The following is a 24,373-nucleotide window of genomic DNA, read 5'->3' as shown; positions in this document are numbered from 1 at the left end:
CTTGACATGCCTGCAGGAGGGGAGGGATGAGCTCTGTCCGAGACCCTGAATGCCATTCAGGAACCACTAGGTTCTCTTCCCCAGTCCCCGCTGAGTCCTTTTCCTCCTCTCCCAAACCTGTTGTCTCACGGGATGTCTGAATCTCCGCCTCCTGCTGATTCTGTGGAACAGCACAGGCAATTTAAATGTGGAGCCATGACTATTGTTGCGGCTGCCACTGATGGGAACCTGGCCCAGTGGCTGTGGACAGTGCTGTGAGAATTTCCTCAGGCTGCTTTCCTGCTAGCCCTTGCCTAGGCCAGCAAGATATCCAGAAAGGAATGCTGAAGCCTGGTACACAGAAGTATTCTTCTATTATACATACACACACATACACATATACAGAGTTGAGAAATTAGAATTATCTTCTCCCTCCTCCCGAAGGGAAAACCATTCTGGCCGGAAGATACCACCTTAGGATCTTCTCCATTTACCCTCTTCTGTCTCCACTGTAAAGGTGCTATATTGCAATGAGGCATTCTTGCTCATACCTGCCAAGAAATCCCAGACAAGGAATGATAGAGTCTTCATACCTAATGAATCACTAACATTTTTAGGTGGAGAGGTAAGGAGTTGCCCGAGCACATATGTAGGTAGGTTCCTCCTAATACGCAGAACACTGAGAAAATCCCACAGGGCTTCAGAGCTGCCTCAAGAACAACCAGGTAGAAAATAAGTGAGGAAAGTTCACAAAGCAAAAGGTCAGCATGGTATCCAGGCGACTTTTTCTTTGGCTCAGACTTTGGACATGTTATAACAGCATTTCATTTATATCACAGGAAAAAATTAATCAGGTAGGTCATAATGCTTTAAACTATTTTTCCAGTGGGAATATTATGCTGTAATGACACAGTCTTGTCCCACTTCTTCCATAAATCACTAGTGACTTCCCTCAAAATGGTCCCTTGCCTCCAGCCTCTTGCCCTTCAGACCATCCTCACATTGCCTCATTAATGCCTCATTAATTAAGCATATCAATCCTCTGATCAAAAATCTGCGCTGTATCCTTGTTGCCAATGGGCTTAAACCTTAATTCCTCTCTATGCCGTTAGAGGTTTCTTACCAATCATTCTCCCTCCTTCTCCTCTACTGTGTCCTGATTGCCAGGCCAGCCACGCTCTGGGGTAAAGTCATAGTTTCCTGCGCTTGTAATGGCAACTCTACTCCTCTCTACTTTTCTAATTCCTCCTTCTCACACTTCAGGGCTGGATTCAAATCCCACATCCTCCACTTCTCCCCACACCAATCTTTCCCTGCTGGAAATGCCTATTGCATACTCATCGTACACCTCATTTTGGCAGCTAACTTTTTGCGTGATTAGTATGCATGTCTGACTGCACCAGATGCTTTGTGACTACAGAGAATAGAGTAAGGTCCCTGCCCTGGTGGAGAAGACATGCTTTATGATGATATATTACTATCTCCTGAGGGCAAGGCTGTCTCCTCGGTAAAATGCAAGTTCTCAAGTTCTGCAAGGATATCATTATTATGGTGCTATGGACATCCTAGGATTTCAGAAAGACTTACTAAATTGAATTAAATCCTCTCTCTGTGTTTCTGAGGGTGGTAGCTGAAGAGCAAAAGCGAATTTGCTCTTAAATGGCCAAACCCAACAAAACGCATCGACTTCAGCAGTGCTGAAGGGGTAAGGGTAGGGGTGAGAAAGGAAAAACCATCCTAGCGTGTTGCAACATGGAAAAGTTGCTCAATGGAAGTCCACTCTCCTGGAGGGACCCCCGGCTGTAAACTGTTGCAGGTATAAACTGTTGCAGGTGAAATCAAGGGCGGTGACTCAAAGCCCCACAAGTAAAGGAGTGAGGAAAGGCCAAATGAGTAGACTAGGGAAAGAGAGCAGCAGAAACGTTTTCAGCCAGCATATGAGCAGCGAGGGCCATAAAGAATGGAATGGCTTCCTTTGAACATAACCAAAGACATGCCAGGGTCAGTCTTTGGAAACCACGGTTCATACTTCACACATCTGTACCAATAAAGGCTGTTATTGGTACGTTTGGTTTCCAGACACCTGCTCTCACAGGTAACAGCAGTCAGGCAGCTGCCCCGAGTGACTCTGAGTTCATCTCTCACACAGGTTCTGAGTTGGAAGGACTGAGACAAGCGAGTCCCCCAAACCCTGGTTCTCCTCCAGAGGGCCCCGGGACAAGTTGAAAGATCTAACCAAAAACAGAAAAAACCGGCGGGTTGGGGAACCGGGCAAGGATGTAGGCTCCTGGGGACGTCAGGCATCCCCCCGTCTCTCCCATCGTAAACCAGAAGAGTCTATTCCCTGCAGACGAACAAGTCGAACGATCCTCAGGCCGATCAAGGTGCCCGCTGAGTCTGGTTGCAGCTCCCGGCCACGATTTCCTCCCATCTCTTGCCCCAGGGCGGCGAACGGGGTCACCAGAGCCCCCTGGCCCGGGCCCCTCTGGGCACCCGGGACAGTGAAGCTCGCGCTCCTCCTCTCTCGCATCCCCTCCCCTCCTCTTCCCTCCCTCTGCCAGTCCCTCCCCAAGCCGTGGCGGAGGTGGGGCCGGGCTTGGCTCGGCGAGGCCCGTGCATTCCAGAGAGCCGAGCGAGCTAAAGCAACAAAGGAGCCGGGGAGTCGGTGGGAGAAGTCGGGGGGCTGCGGCGCGCTCGGGCGAAGGTGGCGGCTGGGCCGCGGGCTGGCGCAGAGGAGAAGCCGGGGAGCTAGTCCCCCACCGCCGGCCCGCGCCTGGCCTCCATCGCAGGGCCGGGAGGTAGTTTTAATGGTGGAAGAAGGAATGGAGCTGGAGATTGGGGGCCCAGGGGGCTCCCGGGGCTGAAGACAATTTGGACTGCCCGGAGAAAGAGTAGAGAGTGGTGCATCCCGGCCGGGGCCTCAGCCGCCCAACATGGGCCCCGGGGTCCAAAGTTTGCGAAGTTGGGCGCCGAGGGCCCGCGGCGCGCGGAGCGTCCGAGGGGGCCCGGCACCGGACTTGCGGGGCGCACAGGTCGCCTGAGCCACATCCGCGGCCCCAAGGGTTGCGTGTGTGGCCGGGGGCTCCGGGAGCGGGCGGGGGCGCCGGGGCTTCTGCTGAGTTGGCGGGTTTGGCCATGGCCGCTGCCCGCCTCGCACGGGGGCCGGAGATCCTGCTCCTGGGGCTGCTGCTGCTGCTGGGGGGCCCGAGCCGGGGGGCGGCCTTGAGCGGGAACGCGACTGGGCCTGGGCCGCGGAGCGCGGGCGGGAGCGCGAGGAGGAGCGCGGCCGTGACCGGCCCTCCGCCGCTGCTGAGCCACTGCGGCCGCGCAGCCCCCTGCGAGCCGCTGCGCTACAACGTGTGCCTGGGCTCGGCGCTGCCCTACGGGGCCACCTCCACGCTGCTGGCCGGGGACTCGGACTCCCAGGAAGAAGCGCACGGCAAGCTCGTGCTCTGGTCGGGTAAGCGCGCGGGAGCCGGAGCCGGGGATTGCAGTGGTGGGATGCGGGGCGCTTGGGAAGAATAGGCTCGGGCCTGAGCTTTGGCGAGGGCGGGAGCTGCACCCGGGAGAGTTGGAAAAACACAGTCGGAAACTTTGGGTGCTGGCTGTAAGCCGGCTGGGACCCTCGGTGAGGAGGAGGGAGGGCGAGGCAGTGGAGGGAGCCGGTCACAAAAGGCCGGAGCAGGGTGGGTGCGCCAAGGATGCGGGGGGGAGGCGGTGAAGGGGTGAGGGGCCCATGAGGAGGGGGCTCAGAGCCACCGGAAAGGACGTTTTTTAAGAAATGGAGCTGCTGCATCTAAGTGCTGCTCTGGAAGCGGGGTCCTTGGGGATTCAAGGAGGTGTTTAGATCTTGGAAAATAAAGTCGAGTTGGAGAAGGAAAAAAGGAAAGATGGGGTAGATTTAGGCATTGAGGGACACGGTGGGGGGAAAGAACTGAGTGAAATTTGTGACGGAATCGAAACCCCCTGGTGTTGAGTAATTAAACGTTAACCAGAAATTTCCAGAAATCTTGTTTTGGGAGACAGGAAGTCCGGAGAACTGGGATCTTGTCTTGCCTTTACAGGAGATTTCCCTGTTTCCTCATCTGAAAAATGGGGACTCTGATCTTTTTCTGAGGTTGTGAAGGAATGAGTGTATTCTAAGGATTATTTGTGTATTCTTTGGAAGCTTGGATCCTCAGGCGGGTTCAGGGCTGCAGAAGGACACTTAAGTCTGGGACGTTGAGAGCCTGTGGAAACTTTCATAGTGGTCTGAAGTCGCAGACCACTCACCTCAGGGTAGGATTATGGCCTACCTGAAAAACTGCAGTGTGAACCCCAACAAATCCTTCCTCAGCAGTGTGGAGTGGATTCTCTCCCCACGTGCTTCTCTTCTGGGTTGGGGGCCTGAGGGGGCCTGGGGAAGAGAACTGGTCTTGTCATCCCTTGCTTCTAGTCAGTGTGATTCCAAAACTGTCCTCGAAACAGAAAAACTGAAAGGCAGACGCCAACTTGACAACCTCCTTCTTTGGACAGGCCTTGGGTGCCCTACATCTCAGTTCTGCCCTGGGGGCTGGTGATGATCCCTCCTTCAGAGGGAGCATATGTGGGTTGCCTGTCATTGTCAACTTGGCCACTAGAGTTCTCAGAGTCATTGCTGGATGTTGGACAAAGCTTGTCATTCCTGGCCCGGTATCATTCTCTGGCAGATGCCAGAGGAGGAACTTGGAAGATGGTACCCATGGTGGAGCTACGTCCTCAGTGGGTATCAGGTTCTAAAGTCGGCATGTAGGCAGAAGCCATGTGTAATCAACGGTAGCTTTGAAAAATCCATAAGTTACGATTAACATAAGGTCTATGCGATTTTGCCTCTACACTCTTTTTATGGTGGTATGTTTGTATACATGTGTAACATATAGGGATGTATAGGATATAAAAAGGGACATACCTAGAAAATATAATTTTAGTCTTTAGAGTTATGTAAAAGCAAAAGAGCAGAAGACTGAAAGAATAAAAAAGGAACACGAAAGAAAGGTGTAAGCAGGTTTCTTTGAGCACTACCTGAAAGAAGGCTGCGTTTAGGAGCCAGCAGTATGGAAAATCAGATCTCTCAGCACTAGGAGCTCACTCCGTTCTGAGTTGCTCACACTGAGAGGATAGTCACGCCCCCCACCCCACCCCTCTCTCCTTATTTATTTTGCAGGGGCCGTGGTTGAATTCTGCTAAGTTAAATGCGTGTGTGGTGCTGCCCTTCTGTAGTTCCCATCAGATCAAGGAGGAAGGGTACGGACCTCTTTGCAGTCCCTACTCCTGAGAGCAGCTGTTGAGCAGGCAGAAGTGGTTTTGGCAGCAAGGTTTAGGAGCTAGAACCGTCTGCTGGCTGTGCAGTTTCGATCCTTCCTAGCTGGGCCTCAGGTGGGGCAGGGAGGGTCCTGCGGAGGTGCCAGCCTGGAGCCCAGGTCTTTAGTTCACTCTGCAGTTTTCTCTGCTGCCATCATCCCTCAGCTCTGCCACATTGTGTTTTCTGGTCGTTCTTTCTGCTAGATGTTCCGGGCAATCGGGTCAGAAGCAGATGGTGGTGCAAGCTGGGTCAGTGGTGGGTAGAATAAATCAGAGCCAAGTGTAAGAATCACAGACAGGCCTTTGGCTGGGAGCCTCTGGTGAGTGATCTGTCCTGTCCTGAGTACGTGGTCTTGATTTGACCATGTCTACATGGTCAGTGTCACCGGCTCTTGGAGGTGTTTTTGTGGGTGAAGGATGAAGATGGTCTAGGTTGTCTTCGTCTGGTGACTTTTGAAGGTAGAGCCTTGTTCTTCATTTTTTTTTTTTTTTTTAAGCCTCGAGAGTTCTGAGTACACAGCCATCCACTCATTCATTAAATTAGGCACTGGGTGCTTGCTACATGTCAGCCTGGATCAGGTTCCAGGCCCTGTAAAGACGAAGAGTACAGACATGATCCCTGCCAACAAGCGGAAAACAGACAAACAGCTTTAGCAGTTCCTGTGAGAGGTATTGTGACAGGGTAGTGTGCTGAAGGAACACAAAGGACTTTGGGGAGCAAGGGAAGACCCCCCGAGGAACTGACCTTTAGCCTATGACCTGAGAAATAAGTAGGAATTACCTGAGCCAAGGTGGATGGGAAGGAATAGGAAGAGGAGACAGCATGCAAAGGTGAGGAGGCGAGAGGGCTTGGTTCTTTGAAAAGAGTGCAAGAATTTTAGCAGAGCTGGATCAAAGCGTGTGAGGGATAGAATTATAAGAGATAAGACACAGAGAGTTAGAAAGCAAAGGGAGTCATACCCCGTATTAAGAAGTTTGGATGTTATCCAGGAGATAATAAGGAGCCACTGAAAGCTTTTGAGCAAGGGAGAGATGTAATCATATTTGCATTTTAGAAAGATCTCTTTGAGTATTGTGTGAAGAAGCCGTGGGAGGGGGAAGGGCCTGGAGCCTGGTTGCTTGTCTAGGGAATGGTTGAAGTAGTCCAGGTGAGAGATGACAGGGGTCATGATGGAGGTGGGGGTCCATCATCCAGAGATGATGGGTACGGCTGAAGGAAGTGGACAGATCCAGAATTTCAGAGCTGGAACCAACGGGACTAGCTGATGAGTTGGATGGAAGGCATGAGTGAGCGGGAGGATCTAGGTTTCAGGCTTCAGGGGAAGGTAGAAGTGTTCCGTTTCTCTAAGCTGGGGATGCTGGAGGAGGGGAGGAGGTTGAGGAAGAAAGCATGGCTTCAGTTGGGCCATGGGAATTAGAGGGGCTCGATGGGCATCTCTGTGGAGATTACCAGCAGATTTGGAGTAGGAGTTGCTGAGGAGAGCGGCCACTGCGTGCTTCCCCAGCCTAGAGCCTTTGGAAGTACGCCATTGAGCGAGGAAGTTTACAGCCCGGGCTGGACTACTTTCTAGATCTGCAGAGAACCTAGGTCCCTCCTGTATCTTTCGACTCTCTGGACTTGGGCTTATTCAGGCACTCAGCATCTTTCCCCATTATAGTTTGAAATGTCTCTTCATAGGCATTCCAAGCTGACCAGACAAACATAATATCCAGGCCACGGTCCACCTTGGGCCAAATCTGGTTTGGTATATGGGGCAAGAAAGCAGAGACCTGCGGCTGGTGAGGGAACTAGGTCCCTGACAGCCAGCACGTAGCCTCTTTGACCACTGCTGTGCTGTGTGTGCACAGGGATGTGTGGCCTTGCTGCCCAGCCGGGGGCCGCCAGTAGAAGAGAGCCAGAGAAGCTGGCAGGAGTTTCTCTTTTCCTCTCAGACATCTGGTTGAGGTGATGAGAGGAGGGATGTTGTTGGTGACGGTGGGTTGTTTGCAGGGGCAGATCAGAAAGAATTTCCCGAGAGCCATTCCCAAACCTGGCTGATGAGGAGAATCAGTTAAGATACATGTCTTTGGAAAGTATGAAAATACAGAAAAGCATCTACCGGCCCAAGTTTTAATTTTTGCTTTAGAGTTTTCACGTTTTAATTTATTTTTATTTATTTGTTTTGAAGATTTTAAGTAATCTCTGCACCCAACGTGGGGCTCACACCCACAACCCCAAGATCAAGAGTTGCACGCTCCTCCGACTGAGCCAGCCAGGTGCCCTGAGATTTTTAACTTTTTAATTGTAAAATGTTGTGTGTATACAGAAGGTGCATAAAACACAGAGGAACTAAATAACAAATAATTATAAAGTGACACCTGAGTCAAGAACTAGATCATGCCGGGCCACCAGAAGCTCCCCTTTGTCTTTTTCAGTCACATCTCCTTCCTTTCAATTCTAGAAGTAACCACTACCTTAATGTTTTTGATTATCAATTCCTTTTTCCTCTACAGTTTTTTCATCTAGTTTTGGAATCCCTAAACAGTACGTTTCAGTTTTGAATGTTTTTGAGCTTTAAGCAAATCATGATATGTGTTTTCTTTTAGGTCTTTTATGTCGGCTTCTTTTGTTATACATTCTTTTGTAAGATTCATCCACGTTATCGCAGCTCATTTTTTTTTTCATTGCCAAACAGTATTCCATTGTAGAATATATCGCAATTTGTTCATCCGTCTTGTTTTTGTTAAACATTTAAGTTGTCTCCAGTTTTTGGCCACTGTGGATACCATTGCTGTGAGTATTCTTCTGTGTGTATCCTGTGCACCTGGGTCAATTTCCCGGTACCTACTTAGAGGAATGGGATTTCCAGACAGTAGGGCATGCGTAACCTTCAGCTTTCCTGGGTAATACGAAGCAGTTCTCCAAAGTGGTTGTACCAACTGAGGTTCCCCAATAATCCCGTAGAAGAGTCAGCATTGCTCCACGTGATTCCTGATCCTCGGTGGTGTCAGCCTTTTACATTTTTGCCAATCTGGTGGCTGTATTGTGGCATGTATTTATGGTTTTAATTTGCATTTCCCTGATAACTAGTGAGGTTGAGTACCATTTCAAATATTTGCTGGCCATTTGGATTTCTTCTATTATGAAATGTCTGTCCACATCTTTGGCCCATTTTTCTATAGGGCTGTCATTTTCATAAGATTTGTAAGAGTTCTTTATGCTGGGTGTGAGTCCTTTATTGGTTGTAGCTGTTGAAAATATTTTCCGTGGCTTGCCTTTTCATTCTCTTTGTGTCTTATGTTAAACAAAAGTTCTGAGCTTCAAGGTAGTCATTTATAAAACTTTTTATGATTAGCGCTTATTGTCTTGTTTTAAAAAGTCCTTTCATGGGGTGCCTGGGTGGCTCAGTTGGTTAAGCATCCTACTCTTGATTTTTGGCTCAGGTCACGATCTCAGAATCCTGAAGTTGCCCTGTGTGGGGCTCCCCGCCTGCTTCCCCTCTCTCTCTCCCTCTGCCCCTCCCAACCCACACTCGTGCACACACGTTCTCTCTCTCTCTCTAAAATAAATAATCTTTTTTAAAAAAGTCCTTTCATAACACAAAGTCATAAACTTATTCTCTTATGTTATCTTCTCAAAACTTTTTAGATTTTCCTTTCAATTTAGACATTAATTCACTAGTTTCGCATATGTCGTTTCAACATCATTTGTTAAAAAGAATATCCTTTCTCCACTCTTCTGCCATAAATCAAGTGTTCAAATATCTATTTGTTTCTGGGATCTTTATTCTGTTCCATGGCTCTATTTTGTCTATCCCTTGCTGATATATACCATCTTAATTATCATATCTTTTTAAAGAAGTATCATATCTTTATAACATGGTTCTTTACCTTCTTTGGGCTATGAACCTCTTTGGCAGTCTGGTAAAACCTATGGGCCCCTTCTCAGTATAACATTTTTACATTTATAAGGTAAAGCACATAAGATTAAAAAGGAGCATATAGGACTACAAAGGAAATGAATTATATTAAAATATAAATATCAAATATATTAAAACAATTTTGTGATCTAACACATATGTGATTCTTTATTAACACAAAGTAAGTTGTACTATGTGTTTAATAACCACCATAATGTCAAGGTGGAGATGGACGGTAATAATATTTTGAGGTATCTGTAACAAAAATATCTGATTTCCGTATGTGACAAAAACACAAGTACTGATAACATTACTGTGGTGTGTGACTTACATCCGTAATTGAAGGAAAGGCTAAATTTCTGTTAGATGTAATTTTTTTCTCATCCAAGTTCATGGGCCCTTAAATTCTATCTGAGAATCCTTTGTGAGGGGCACCTGGATGGCACAGTCGGTTAAGCATCTGCCTTTGGCTCAGGTCATGATCCCGGGGTCCTGGCATCGAGCCCCGCATCGGGCTCCCTGCTCAGTGGAGAGCCTGCTTCTCCTTCTGCCTCTCCCCCTGGCTTCTGCTCTCTCTCTCTCACTCTCTCTCTCTCTCAAATAAATAAATAAAATCTTGGAACTCTTTGTGAGTTCCAAGCCAAGAAAAGAACCTCCACTGTTTTTTTGTTTTTGTTTTTATTTGAGAGATAGAGAGAGAGCACGAGTGGGTGGGGCAAAGGGAGAGGGAGAGAGAATCTCAAGTAGATTCCGCACTGAGCAAAGAGCCCAACGTGGGCTCCCTCTCACCACCATGGATCACGACCCCTCCACTGTTCTTATAACACTTACAGTATTTATGGTGTAGCAGTATCTAATAGAATCTGGGCTATTCTTGACCCTTTGTGTTTTAATATAAAAATAGTTGCTGGTGATTTTGATGGGGATTACGTATGCAGACTAATTTGAAAAAAAAAGACATCTTCACAATATTGAGTTTTCCAATCATTTCATTATATATTTCTGTCTATTTAGATCTTTCATTTTCCCAAATTTTTAATTTTTGTGCGGTGTTTCAATGTCATTTGTTAGATTTAATCCTAGGTACTTGATTTTTAAAACACTATTATAAATAGTCCCTTTGACATTTCATTTTCTGTTCGTTGCTGGCATTTAGAAATACAATTGATTTTGAATCCAGTAAACTAGCTAAATTTATTCTACACACATAGCCATCTCATTTGTGAATAATGAGTTTTGTATCTCCCTTTTCAAGACGTGTGTCTTTTATTTATTTATTTAAAAAAAAAGATTTTATTTATTTATTCGACAGAGATAGAGACAGCCAGCAAGAGAGGGAACACAAACAGGGGGAGTGGGAGAGGAAGAAGCAGGCTCATAGCGGAGGAGCCTGATGTGGGGCTCGATCCCATAACGCCGGGATCACGCCCTGAGCCAAAGGCAGACGCTTAACCGCTATGCCACCCAGGCGCCCCAAGACGTGTATCTTTTAATCTTTATTGCCTCAATACACTACTTAAGACATCCAGTACATTGTTAAATACAAAGGGGTAAAAGTAGCAGCATCCCTCATCTCTGACTTTCTGTGTTCTAAAGTTTTTCTGTCCTTCACTATTACGTATGATGTTGAGTGTAGGTTTCCTGTAGTTACATTTTATTAGATTAGGAATAAAATAAAGTGTTCTTTTATTCCTAATTTGCCTGTTCTTCTTTTTATCACGGATGGATGTTGGACTCTATCAACTACTTTTACATCTACTGATACTATCATATGATTTTTTTCTTCTTTAATCTGTTAATGTGGTAACTTGCATTGATTGAATTTCCTAATGTTAAGCCAATCTCAGAACAATGGTTTTCAACTTGACTGATCATCAGAATCACACAAAAAGTCATTTTTAAAGTTTCAGTTGTGGCAGGGGCGCCTGGGTGGCTCAGTCGGTTAGGCATCTGCCTTTGGCTCAGGTCATGATCTCAGCGTCCCTGGATTGAGCCCTGCCTCAGGCTCCCTGCTCAATGGAGAGTCTGCTTCTCCCTCTTTTTCTGCCCTCCCCCCAATGTGTGCTCTCTTTTTCTCAAATAAATAAAAATCTTTTTAAAAAAGTTTAAATCATGCCAAATATTTAAGAAGTCTATGAATATAGAAAATGCCAAGACTAATAGAACACCTGTGTCTTTATTTTTTCTTTTTGTTTCAGATTTTAATAAAATCAAAGAAATACAACAATACGGATAAAGTTGAGGTCCCCTTTCTTCTTGTCTACAATTTTGTTCCCTTCTCTTCTCTAGGGACATTCCCCCATCTCAGTAATTTGCATACTTATTTTTTTAAGCTTTATTACTCCTAAAAAAAAATTGGTAGTATGGGCACATCGGACAAAATTCAGAAGTAACGAAAGTTAAATCCCTCGACTTCTACTTCCAGCTACTGACTTCCCCTTCGTAGAGGCAACCGCCAGCACTGGTTTTTGTGTGTCCTTTCAGAGATATCCAACATATGTGTAAGTGTAGATGTGTCCTTAGTTTTTTTCCTCCTACAACCAGTAGTAGCCTGCTCTTCAGACTGTTCTCACTCTACTGCATCCATGTAACAAGATGCATTGGAGGTAGTTTGATTTCAACGCAAATAGTTCAACCTTGCGTAGTGTCCTATTATGTTGATAATATGATATTTTATGCCGCTGGTCTCCTGTGGATGGCTGTGCGTTCACGCAGTTCCTACTCTTTTGCTGTTACAAACAATGCTGCAATGAATAATCTTATGTATTATCTTTGTAAACACGTGAAGTGGGATCGCAAGTATAAAATTTTGGTAGATAATACCAAACAGTCTCTGCAAGTGTTTACTAATTTCTGTTCTTACTAAAAATATACGTGCCAGTTTCACTCACATTCTTGTCAATACAACATTTTCAACTATTTTGATCTTTATCACTCTAAAAGTTTAAAAATTCTATCTCATTGTAGCTTTATTTCACATTTAGTTCATTAAGAGTGAGATTGAGGGGCACCTGGGTGGCTGAGTCGACTGACCTTGAGCTTCAGACCCTTGGTCTGACTCTTGGCTTCAGCTCAGGTCATGATCTCAGGGTGGTGGGATGGAGCCCCATGTCTCTCTCCCTCCTCCTCCCCCTCTGCCCCGCCTCCTACTTGTACTCTCTCTCTCTCAAATAAATGAATACAATCTTAAAAAAAAAAAAAAAAAAAGAATGAGGGGCACCTGCGTGGCTCAGTTGGTCAAGCATCTGTCTTCGGCTCAGGTCATGATCCCAGGGTCCTGGGATCGAGCCCCGCATCAGGCTCCTGCTCGGTGGGAAGTCTGCGTCTTCCTCTCCCATTCCCCCTGCTGGTGTTCCCTGTCTTGCTGTGTTTCTCTCTGTCCAATAAATAAAATCTTAAAAAAAAAGAAAAGAATATATATTTTCTCAAGTGTATTGCTTTTCTTATGGTCTTGTATTTTACTCTACTGAATTATCTATTTTTCTGAAGTCTTTTTAAATCTTTTCTTTTATAGCTTCTGAGTTTTGTGTCATACTTCAAAAAGCCTTCTCTATTTCAAGATTTTAAAAACATTTCCCATCTTTTCCTCTGATACTTTAATTTTTAAAACTCATATAGTCATTTTAATTCATCGAGAATTTATTTTTATGTAAGAAATGGGGTAAGGATCCAAATTATTTTTTCCCCTAGATAGTTCTTCAGTTGTCTTCTAAGATTTCTTTAATAATCTGTCTTTTCCTTGGGTAGTTTATTTTTACAGTACAGAACAATATTTAAAATGAAAAAAAAAAGCAACAAAATCCCACATTTTTAGAAGTTGATTACTGCAAATATCACAAAATGCAGAAAAACAACACAATATTTTTATTAATCAACTGCTTGCTACTCCTCTGGAATACATTTTACTCCGGTGAGCTCCCCCCATTTTAAATATATTGTTCAGTAAGCATCCAGTAACGTTCACTTTTTCTTTGTTGTACAGTTCTACGAATTTAGACAAACACATAGTTAGGTAACCAGCCACTACACTGAAGATAGTGACAATCCCATCAGACCCAAATATTCCCTTGTGCTGCTCCTTTGTAGGCAAATTCTCCGCCTACCCAACTCCTGACAACCTTACTGCTGTGTTCTCCATCCATACTGACTTGGTCAGAATTTCTGAGAGCAGAGTTCTCCATCTAGAATGATAAGGGTCCCCAGGTGATTCTGATTTGAGTCGGGTCTGGAAACAGTTAACTGAGGACATTGCTTCTTTTTTTTTTTTTTGGAAGTCGGTTTTTGTTTTTTTTTTTAAGATTTTATTTATTTATTTGTCAGAGAGAGAGCACACGCACAAGCAGGGGGAGCGGCAGGTAGAGGGAGAGGGAGAAGCAGGCTCCCCACTGAGCAGGGAGCCCAATGCAGGACTCGATCCCAGGACTCTGGGATCATGACCTGAGCCGAAGGCAGACGCCTAACAGACTGAGCCACCCAGGCATCCCAGGACATCACTTCTTGATGGGAACTTGCTCTGTGGCCCTGGGAATAGGCTTTGTGGTAGTGGGAGCTGTGAGTGGTCAGAGATCTCAGATGAGTAATAACAGCAAATATTTCCTGGGTGCCTACTATCTGACAGGTACCACGCTAAACACATACAATGCATTATCTAACTCTTCACAACATTTCCACGAGGTAAATCTATTATGCCCACTTCACAGATGAGGAAACTGAGGCTAGAGATAAATTTGCCCAAGATCACATAGCCGGCTAATGGTAGAGCCAAGGTTTGGGGACCCAGGGAGGCTAATTGCAGTTTCCATTCCCCATATCTCTCTACTGTATTGCCTTCCTCCCAAAAAGAGCAGATAACTGCCCCACCACCCCCAGCCTGGCAGTGTGGCAGTCACCCAGTTTGGTCTCACGTCCTTAGAAGCCTCTCCTAACACAACTTCTTGTGTGGGCAACATGTGTTCCTGAAGCAGGGATGACTCGGGAGGGCAATGGGGGCAGAATGCTGAGTGGGCCCAGCCCCTGGGGAGCAGGGTAGAGGCCTGGGTTGGGCCAGGGGCGCCGGGAGACCTCCACCTGTTTCTGTCTTGCTGACAACACGTTTCCTCCCTCTGCACTGGACAGAGCCTCCTCTGTTTCTCTCCATCTGATTTCCTGTTTCCTCCTCTGGCTTTGGAGTACCTGGCTCCCCTGACTACCTCTTCTTAAGCTCCCACCTGTTCTCTGTTTCACCTCAGCTTGGTAAGAGGAACAAGGATCCTGGGGTCTGGGCGAGGGGCAATATCTGGTTCCGGTGCGTGGGCCCTGCAAGGGGTGGGTCCCACAACCTCCCTTTCCCCTGGAAGAGACCTGTAGAAGGTTTTAAGGATGCCCCTGAAAAGGTAAAAGGCAAGTCGGCTTGGGGTTCTCAGCCAGAGGCATAATACTCCCTAGCAGGCATTTGGAAATGGAGGCTGCTTTTCGAAAACTTAAATTGAATTACAATATACATTCAGAAAAGTGCATGGATCACAGGCTTGCTTTTCACAAGGTGAACACACACATGTAACCGCTACCAGATCAAGAAATGGAACATGACCAGCATCCCAGAGGCCCCCCTCTGGCCTTCCAGTCACCAACCCTGGAGTAAGGGCAAAGGGGGGCATTTTGTGGTTGTCATAATGACTTAGGGGTTCTGCTGGCATTTAGTGGGAAGGGTCTAGGGAGGCCAAATATCCTGCAGCACAAAGAATCATCCTGCCCAAATGCCCTGTTGAGAAACACTGTGCCTGACCGCTCTAGCATTGTGGCACAGGGACTTGCCTTAGGCCTGGGAACAGCTGTGACTGTGGGTCAGCGTGGGGAGGGGTTTCACGGCAATGTAGCCACCCTGTTGCCTCCCCGCAGGCCTCCGGAACGCCCCCCGCTGCTGGGCAGTGATCCAGCCCCTGCTGTGTGCTGTGTACATGCCCAAATGCGAGAATGACCGGGTGGAGCTGCCCAGCCGCACCCTCTGCCAGGCTACCCGAGGCCCCTGTGCCATCGTGGAGAGGGAGCGCGGCTGGCCTGACTTCCTGCGCTGTACCCCTGACCGCTTCCCCGAGGGCTGCCCGGTGAGTGCTTTGAGGGGGCAGGCCCCAGGCCTAGGGCAGGGCCCCCACAGGAGGCAGGGGCAGGGGAGCCCCACAGCCTTCTCTCCTGGGAGACTCCACATCTGCAGCCATGGGGTCAATGAGCCACAAACCCAAACTGACGCTCGCTGGCTGGGCCCGTCTGTTAGGGATTATCTGTTATTTATAAAAGATAACTGTGTTCAACAAATATTTTTTGAGCACCTACTCTACTAGGTGTTGGGGAGTTTGTGGCCTCACGGACAACAGGAGCTCCTTCTCTAAGAAGTTTATCATGTATTTAGGGGTCAAGGCATGCACACGTAAAACAGCTAGAGATGCCAAGATGGAGGGTGGGTGATCTCATTCTGGTGGCCAAGGAGAGCTGGAAGTCATAATAATAATAACAGCAGTGATTTTGGTAATAATACTAGTTATTTTTATTTACTACCGGCCAAATACCATATAAGCAGTTTACATCTATTTATTCATTTAACCCTTATACCATACCATGAAGTAGCAACTACTTTCTTAGAGCTGGGGAAACTGAGGCAAGAGAGAGGTCAGATCATTTGCCCCAGGCTATTGATATAGTTGTCATGGAGTGGCCAGGCTGGGATTCAAAAGCTGGAAGGTTGTCTCCAGCCTGTGCTCTTGGGCACTCTGCCGTGCTACCCTGATGCCTCGCATTAAACCGAAGAGCACCCCTGCGCCTCCTGCTCCCTTTTGCACTGGCTTCACCCCTTCCCTTGTGCCAGAATGAGGTGCAGAACATCAAGTTCAACAGTTCGGGCCAGTGCGAGGCTCCCTTGGTTCGGACTGACAACCCCAAGAGCTGGTATGAGGACGTGGAGGGATGTGGGATCCAGTGTCAGAACCCGCTGTTCACCGAGGCCGAGCACCAGGACATGCACAGCTACATCGCAGCCTTCGGGGCGCTCACGGGCCTCTGCACGCTCTTCACCCTGGTCAGTGGAGGGCAGGCCTGCGGGCGGGGGGAGTCAGCAGAAAGGGGGCCTAGAACCCGCAGCCTATTAAGTGGGATGGAAGTGGATTGTCAGGCAGCTGGACTATGGGAGCAGAGGGAAGCGGGGAGGGGATAACCTGGTCGGGTCCCCAGGGAAGGGTCTGGATAGGAGGGGCCCGGGGTTCAGACAAGGGCGTCTGTGGCAGCAGCATCACCCTGACCTCATAGAACGGCCCTTTCACTTCTCTCTCCTAGGCCACGTTTGTGGCTGACTGGCGGAATTCGAATCGCTACCCTGCTGTCATTCTCTTCTATGTCAATGCGTGTTTCTTTGTGGGGAGCATTGGCTGGCTGGCCCAGTTCATGGATGGCGCCCGCCGGGAGATCGTCTGCCGTGCAGATGGCACCATGAGGCTTGGGGAGCCCACGTAGGTGTCTTGGGGACCCAGAAGGGAGGGTGAGGGGCAGAAGGCTGAAATGTGTGTTTCCCACAAAAGGGACAGGTGGGGCTTGAAAGTGAGATTTCAGTGTAGGCTTCAGCTCTGCTTGTGGTGCCCGAAGATTCCAGCGTTAGGACTATGATTATTGGCATCTGCTCCGGGAGGCATCTTCCATACCCTCTTTGAATCCCACCTGGGTCCTGTCTCTAAGTCCTGACTCTTAGGGAACCTCCAGACCTTAGAAGCCAAGGATCTGGGGACAGGGTGGAGAGAGCAGATAAAGGAAGTACAGAATGACCTCCCCAGCTGACCCCTCACATGTCTGCACAGCTCCAATGAGACCCTGTCCTGCGTCATCATCTTTGTCATCGTGTACTACGCCCTGATGGCTGGTGTCGTCTGGTTTGTGGTCCTCACCTACGCCTGGCACACCTCCTTCAAAGCCCTGGGCACCACCTACCAGCCTCTCTCCGGCAAGACCTCCTACTTCCACCTGCTCACATGGTCACTCCCCTTTGTCCTCACCGTGGCAATCCTTGCCGTGGCCCAGGTATGGCGACTGGTAGGGGACTGGGGACCAGAGCGGAGTGGGCTTGGTGACCCACTGTGTCCCTCCCCCCCACCCCTTCCTGCCGCAGGTGGATGGGGACTCCGTGAGCGGCATCTGTTTTGTTGGCTACAAGAACTACCGATACCGCGCTGGCTTCGTCCTGGCCCCGATCGGCCTGGTGCTCATTGTGGGAGGTTACTTCCTCATCCGAGGTGAGTGAGCACCGGGCCAGCACCAGCCAGGCAACAAAATGCGCTGAGCACCTGCTCTGCGGAAGGAGGAGCGAGGAGCCGCCAGCTCTGCTGCCTTGGCGGTGGGACCTCCGTCGCTCCCCCAGGGTCTCGGTGCTAACGGAAGGTGCCCCCTCTGGGCAGACACAGTCTCATGGCTCCTTGGGGTGGGACAGCCCTTTTGTGCTGGCCAGAGAAATGCAGCCGCTTTCTCCAGGGCCTTGGGCCAGAGCTCGCAGCGTGTTGAACAGATCCTGAGCTGGGATCTAGCGCCTGGCCTGTCCCCATTCACCAGCTCGGGGCCTTCGGTCGTGGCAGTCCTTGCCACCTTGCACGGTGTGTGCACCCTGAATTTCTCTCTGGTCTCCATGTCTTGGAGCCAGGCTCCTCATCTGCCTCCTACCCACAACGGTTTCCACAACACGCACAGATTTGCTGTTCCCTCATTTCCCGTCTGAAGCCGCCGCCTCCACTGTAAGCCTCCGTCTCTTCTTAGCCCCTTCTTGTTGCATTTTCTTTGTAAACTTCAGCCCCCTCGCCCTGTGCTGTCAGCCTTCGGTTCAGCCCACACCTCTTGTTGGCAGTCTCGGGGCCTCTGATTCATGTTTCGTATCTGTGCGGTCCTGTACGGTAGGCACCGGCCACATGTGTTGAAACCCGTCCAGATTGAGATGTGTCCTGAGTATAATATCCGCGCAGTATTGCAAATACTTAGCACAAAGAAAGCAAACTAGCTCATCAGTAGTTTGTTATATGGAATCTGTGTTGAAATGTTAATTAAATAAACAATGACATGTTGTTTATGAAATGTATGGAAATTAGCTTCCCTTGCATCTTTTTACTTTTTTAATGTGGCTGCTAGAAAATCTGAGATTATGTATGTGGCTCACGTTGCATTGCTATTGGCTAGCCTGTTCTCGCGTCTCTTTTTAATGTCTTTTCCATCAGTACCGCTTTGACCTGGCTGCCTTACGTAGGGGTGGCTGGAGCCAGGACCAAGGCACCTTCTCTCTCTTCTTGTCTCCTTCTCTCTGTTCTTGTCTGTCTGTTCTGGGCTCTGCCCCGGTCCTTCCAGGGCACAGCACGTCTGCCACCACCTGTGCTCCCTTTCTCCAGTGTCTCCAGTTCCCCAAGCTGTAAATCATAGGAGTGAGCAGACTGGGGACTCCCTGCCCCACCCATCCCTCCCGGGAGAGTGGCCTCGCCCCCCTAATGTCCGCTGTCTCTCTTCTGTCCAGGAGTCATGACTCTGTTTTCCATCAAGAGCAACCATCCCGGGTTGCTGAGTGAGAAGGCTGCCAGCAAGATCAATGAGACCATGCTGCGCCTGGGTGAGTGGACCTCAAGGCCTTTACTGGCCAGTCCAACACTGTCCCCTCCTGGGGCTGTGGGACCTGCAGGATAGGGTCTTGGAGGACACAGTGTCAGTGGTGCAAGTTAGCAGCCAGGGGGACAAGACAAGGCTTTGGGGCGTGTGTGTGTGTGTGTGTGTGTGTGTGTGCGCGTGTGGTGATGGTGGTAGCCGCTCAAAAGAAGGGGGCCTTCTTGGACAGAGGAATTCAAGTTCACGCCAAGACTGCTTCCTCATGGCCACTGCTCCACAGTTGGCTCACGTGCCCTTCGGGCCTCGTGTTGGACAATACAGCAAACTGAGCCTGGCATGGATTCACCCCAGACTCAGCTATCTTTCAGGCCTGAGGGGGGCAAGTACCTTGTCCACACTGCTGCTCCACACCTTGGATAGCTAATGCTCTGCCCCCCCCCTCCCGGCCCTCCACAGGCATTTTTGGCTTCCTGGCCTTTGGCTTTGTGCTCATCACCTTCAGCTGCCATTTCTACGACTTCTTCAACCAGGCTGAGTGGGAGCGCAGCTTCCGGGACTATGTGTTGTGAGTGTAGAGGTGGGGGCTGGGGGGCAGCTGCCGTGGGAGCTGGAGCCTGGACTGCAGAGACCGCCCTTCTTGCCCCTCAGCAGGGGTCTGCCGGGTCCCTGCCTCCGATGGCAGGTGAAACTGCCCACCTTGCTCTGGGCGCCCGAGATGTCATTTGCTCTGTAATTTGCAAATACGGCAGACAGCTCTCCTACCCTGGCTCAACTCTGCCCTCCTCTCTGCACGAGCCGCGGTCTGGCTGGTGTGTTTGTAACTGTTAAGCCCTCTCATGTGGGGGCTTCTCTGATGACTCTGTGTTGGCCACTCTCATTCTCACGTACTCTGTTACAGAGCCCTGCACAGAAATAGTTGCCTCGCCAGGATAGGTTAACGACCCGCTAATACTTGCTAGCTTTGTCTGTGCTTTTTTGTATCACCGTGACGATGAATCTGAGCGTAAGGCAGCTCACCCGCTGAAACCCTTGCTGATGGCAGGAACAGCAGTTACAGGGCTCATTAAAAGGAACACCAGTCCATGTCCTGACTGCCTCCGGCTCTTCCTTAAGGGCTCCAGCTTCCAGTCTTTAAACCACACTGATGGCTGGTTCTTCCCCAGAGATTTGATTTAATTGTCTGGGGTGTGACCCAGACACTAGTAGTTATTAAAAGTAACTCTAATGTCCCAAGTGACTCTAACGAGCACCCAGGGTTGTGAATCATTGCTGTGGGGCTTAGCTCTTTCTGAAGTCTTTGGATGGATTGTCTAGGTACTACTCAGGAGACCCAGAAAGCCTCAATGTCTGCTATCCCCCTGCCACAGGTGCCAGGCCAATGTGACCATCGGGCTGCCCACCAAGAAGCCCATCCCCGACTGTGAAATCAAGAATCGCCCTAGCCTCCTGGTGGAGAAGATCAACCTGTTCGCCATGTTTGGAACCGGCATTGCCATGAGCACCTGGGTCTGGACCAAGGCCACGCTGCTCATCTGGAGGCGCACCTGGTGCAGGTGGGGTCAGCAGCCAGCTGGTTCTGACCTTGCGGCCTTACTCTCTCAGGCTTGGTGTCCCCACCAACAGGTGTTGTGGGCTCCATGGTCCCCCAGCAGTCTTGGGCAGGCTGGTTTTCTAAGTGTCTGCGCTGAGCTGCGTAAGGCTGCCTTCTCTGTGGCTCACCACTGCCCCCTGGTGACACCTCCTGTCCTTGGGAGGACTGATCAAGTGCTGAGCCAGCTTCTGGCATCTTCTGCGAGTGGAATGATTGGAGTGATTTGAGTACTGGGCATACAGGAGCCCTGAATTCTAGGCCCACTTCTTTGCAGAGGTCTCTACACCTCAGAGTCCTCGAGGGACTTGGGGCCCTCTGGAGGCTACTTCCCTGGAGGGAATGGCTTCACTGGTCTTTCACGAGACTTGATGGGAAGAGGCTGTTCCTCCACTTCCCCTCCCCTGCCTCTTCCGCTCTCAGGTTGACTGGGCAGAGTGATGATGAGCCCAAACGCATCAAGAAGAGCAAAATGATCGCCAAGGCCTTCTCCAAGCGGCGTGAGCTGCTGCAGAACCCAGGCCAGGAACTCTCCTTCAGCATGCACACTGTCTCCCACGAGGGGCCTGTGGGTGAGCCGTGGGCCCCTTTCTTCCACTGGAGCCACTCAGTACCCGTAGTACCTGGGCCCCATCCCCCTAGGCTGGTGTGGACACATGGACTGTCTGGAAGGCTGGGAGGAATAAAGCACCCCGGCCTCTCCTCACACACTCAACACTGTCCAGTCCCCCTTCCATCCCTGGCTACTCTGCCCTCTCTTTCTGCTCCTGGGTCTGCCTGCTGGTACTTTGGTTTCAAAAGGACCCATCTGCCTCTCCCTTCTGTCCTCTCCAATTGTTCTCCCTGGGCTAGAGTAAGTCAGGGCTCCAGGAGCTGGATTTCTGGCCTCTAGTGAGGCCCCACTCTTCACACTGGGACTGGGTAGATCGCTGTGATTACCTGGGTGGGCTTTCTGGGCTAGCTGGATGGGGAAGGAGCTGCTGGGAGAAGGTAAATGTGCTGAGTGAGGGAGGAGCCATCATCCAAGGACTGGGCAGTCATGATTCCTTAGCCTTTCCTTCCATCCCCACAGCGGGTTTGGCCTTTGACCTCAATGAGCCCTCTGCCGACGTGTCCTCTGCCTGGGCCCAGCATGTCACGAAGATGGTGGCTCGGCGAGGAGCCATACTGCCCCAGGATGTGTCTGTCACCCCTGTGGCAACTCCAGGTATGAGGGATCAGGCTTTTGTAGGAAGGTGGGGGCATGGAGGCTGGGGGTTCTTGGGACTGGAGACCAGCAGCTGCCAGAGGGGAGGAGGAAGGAAAGGCCCTGGTGGGTCTGGAGTGTGGAACGGAGGCACTGGAGCCCTAGAGTTGTGGGTCACAGAGCTCAAAAGTAGGGGTCTCAGGAGAGAACGGGTGATACGGACAGAGCCAGCCTCCCAAGCTCACGTTCTCTCTCCTGCCATCAGTGCCCCCAGAGGAAAAAGCCAACCTGTGGTTGGTTGAGGCAGAGATCTCCCCAGAGCTGGAGAAGCGCCTGGGCCGGAAGAAGAAGCGGAGGAAGAGGAAGAAGGAGGTGTGCCCACTGGTGCCGCCCCCTGAGCTTCACCACCCCGCCCCTGCCCCTGCGACCAGCGCAGTTCCTCGCCTGCCTCAGCTGCCCAGGCAGAAGTGTTTGGTGGCCGCAGGTGCCTGGGGAGCCGGGGAATCCTGCCGACAGAGAGCCTGGACCCTGGTCTCCAACCCTTTCTGCCCAGAGCCCGGTCCCCTGCGGGACCCATTTCTGCCCAGTGCCGCAGTTCCCACGGCCTGGGCTCAGGGCTGCCGCCAGGGGCTGGGGCCCGTTCACTCCCGCACCAACCTGATGGAGGCCGAGCTCATGGACGCAGATTCAGACTTCTGAGCCTGGAGAGCGGGGCCGGGGCTTGGAAAGAGGAGCAAAGACCGTTCTGAGGTGCTTCATCCCCCCTGAGAGTGCCTCCCCAGGATCTTGTCTTCCAGAGAACCTGAGGGTGCAGTGCCCTCCCAGGAGGACTCTCTGTGTCTGGCTCCTGGCAGCAGGACTGCGGGGAAGGGCCCTGACGTCTCCACGGGTGGGCCTCATCTAGGGAAGGGCCCTGGAGCTCAGGGTCCCTGTTTCTGCCCCGCCAGCTGGAGTCTGGCTGGCAGTATCCATCCGCAGCTCGGTCATGGGAGAGGCAGAGCTTGAGGGGGGACAGTAATGGGAGAGGCGGGGGTGACAGTACCCAGAGTGGGCTGTGGTGGCCAACGAGGCAGCCAAGCCTGTGCCTGGCAGATGAGGGCTGGCTGCCCTTTTCTGGCACTCTCAGACCAAATGTGTTTATTGTGTCATAGCCCTTTGTCTAAGTGCGGACAGGGCTCCCTTCTCCCTCTTCCAGGTGGTTGTGGAGCTGGAAGTGCCCATTCTCACAGGGGCTATAACCTCTCTCCACAGGAGTCCAGCTGGCCCGACCCCAGGCCAGTAACCCATCCTGTGTGCTCCTGTACCCTCCTTCCCCTTTCCCATTTCAGTTCAACCAGGCCAACCTCTTCCTGTTTCCCGTTTGTCGATTAGGACCCAGAACTGCTGCATGTCCCCCCCCCTTCTGATGCTGGGCTCCATCTCCAGGTGAGAGATTGGCTCAGCTCTGGAGCCCGGTGTGGTGTAGAAGCAGTGAGTGACAGAGAGGCTCTGGGCCCCTGAGAGACGTGTGTTCTCTCTTCCTCCCATCCATCTAGTGGGGGATGGATCCTCTGACTTGAGGGGCTACCCTGGGAGGCTGCTGGAGCTTCAGCCAGGCAGGAAAGCTTCCTTCAACTTCCACAATTGGTGGGTGAGGAGATTCCCACTTCTCATAACTCCTAACTATGTCCCCGATTTCAAGAACCAGACAGCAGGAAGCCTTAGGAGCTGGCTGGGTTCCAGATCGGGGATAGGGATGGGGAGACGAAATACAAACAGTAAATAAAAGGTTTTTGTATAAGCTCTTGGTGTGCTGCTTTTTCACAGGCCCTGGTCTTGAGAGGGGCGCCTGACTGGCTCAGTAAGTAGAGCAAGCAACTCTTCATCTCGGGGTCGAGAGTTTGAGCCCCACATTAGCCATAGAGATTATTTAAAAAAAAAAAAAAGTAAAGTAAAATTAAATTAAAATACAATAACATAACAACATAACATAACATAAAATCCACAGGCCCTGGTCTTGACCTGTTTACCTGGTCCTGATCGCATTTTTCCCCACTTCCTCCTCAGGCTATTCTGAAAGGCGAACAGCTTGGTGCTATTGAGGTCATGACGGACAGATGTCAGGCTGATGTCAGCTTAGTGCTGGCTGGCTTTCCCGGCCGTTGGTTTCCATATGGACAAACACTCTTCTGTGGCCACAGCTGCCTCACTGTGCACTGCCCATAAGCCGATTGAGCGAGAACATGCAGCCTGCCTCTGCACTGATGATCGGAAGCAAGCCCCCTCCCCCCCCCCCGCTAGTGACGGTGAGCATAGCTCCGGTGGCAATCCTGCTTCCCACCTCTGGGGACCTCTTCGTTCTAAAAGGGGTGTCAGTAAGACCAGTGCATTCTGATCCACAGCTGGGCAGTCAAAGGAATTCCGACTTCCCCGAGGAAAGCCTGTTAGCCCCACCTCCTCCAAAAAGATGTCAGTAGAAGATGGGGAAGTGGGTTGCAAGGACTCAGGATCATGGGGAAAGGATCTCTAGAGGAAAGGGGGTGATACTCGCAGACTGGGAAGCTATTGCGGAGTACTGACCAGGTTTGTTTCTGTGATGGGGACATAAGCAAAACTGCCCAGAGCCAGATTTTAGGGGAAAGGGAAGTAGCATAATGATCTGATCGTATTCTCGGTACGTTACACACAAACGATTATAATCATAGCTAACTCCCACTGAATGCTTGCTAGGCTCTTTTCAAGCACTTCACATACATTAACGCATCGACTCTCACAACAGATCTGTGAGGCACAGAGGGCTTTGATGGTTCAGCGAGGCCACATAGTAAGTGG

General features: G+C 50.2%; 1 protein-coding gene across 4 annotated transcripts; it reads left to right on the top strand.

Moving 5' to 3' along the window:
• The first annotated feature begins 2,529 nt into the window (after positions 1-2,529).
• SMO (smoothened, frizzled class receptor) lies at positions 2,530-23,492 on the top strand. Of its 4 annotated transcripts, none has more exons than XR_015723871.1 (13): positions 2,530-3,439; positions 15,075-15,280; positions 16,036-16,245; positions 16,500-16,672; positions 17,015-17,234; positions 17,323-17,446; positions 18,703-18,795; positions 19,245-19,353; positions 20,156-20,341; positions 20,800-20,948; positions 21,449-21,583; positions 21,828-22,987; positions 23,369-23,492. XR_015723871.1 is itself a non-coding variant. In XM_045792670.2 (13 exons), exons 3-13 carry the CDS (start codon positions 15,134-15,136, stop codon positions 22,259-22,261), a joined length of 1,980 nt encoding a protein of 659 aa, XP_045648626.1. In that variant the 5' UTR covers positions 3,304-3,439; positions 14,313-14,429; positions 15,075-15,133; the 3' UTR covers positions 22,262-23,342. The 4 variants fall into 4 exon arrangements, 3 of the variants coding, with proteins under 3 accessions (XP_045648624.2, XP_045648626.1, XP_045648625.1); XM_045792670.2 differs by lacking the exon at positions 23,369-23,492 and adding an exon at positions 14,313-14,429 and having other exon boundaries at positions 3,304-3,439; positions 21,828-23,342; XM_045792668.2 differs by lacking the exon at positions 23,369-23,492 and having other exon boundaries at positions 21,828-23,342.
• The last annotated feature ends 881 nt before the right edge of the window (positions 23,493-24,373 follow it).

The sequence above is a fragment of the Ursus americanus genome, chromosome 3 (genome assembly GCF_024610735.1).
Source record: "Ursus americanus isolate L20-20 chromosome 3, mUrsAme1.1.p, whole genome shotgun sequence".
NCBI lineage: Eukaryota > Metazoa > Chordata > Mammalia > Carnivora > Ursidae > Ursus > Ursus americanus.
Note: the sequence above shows the minus strand (reverse complement) of the source record. Positions and strands in the feature narration are given on the sequence as shown.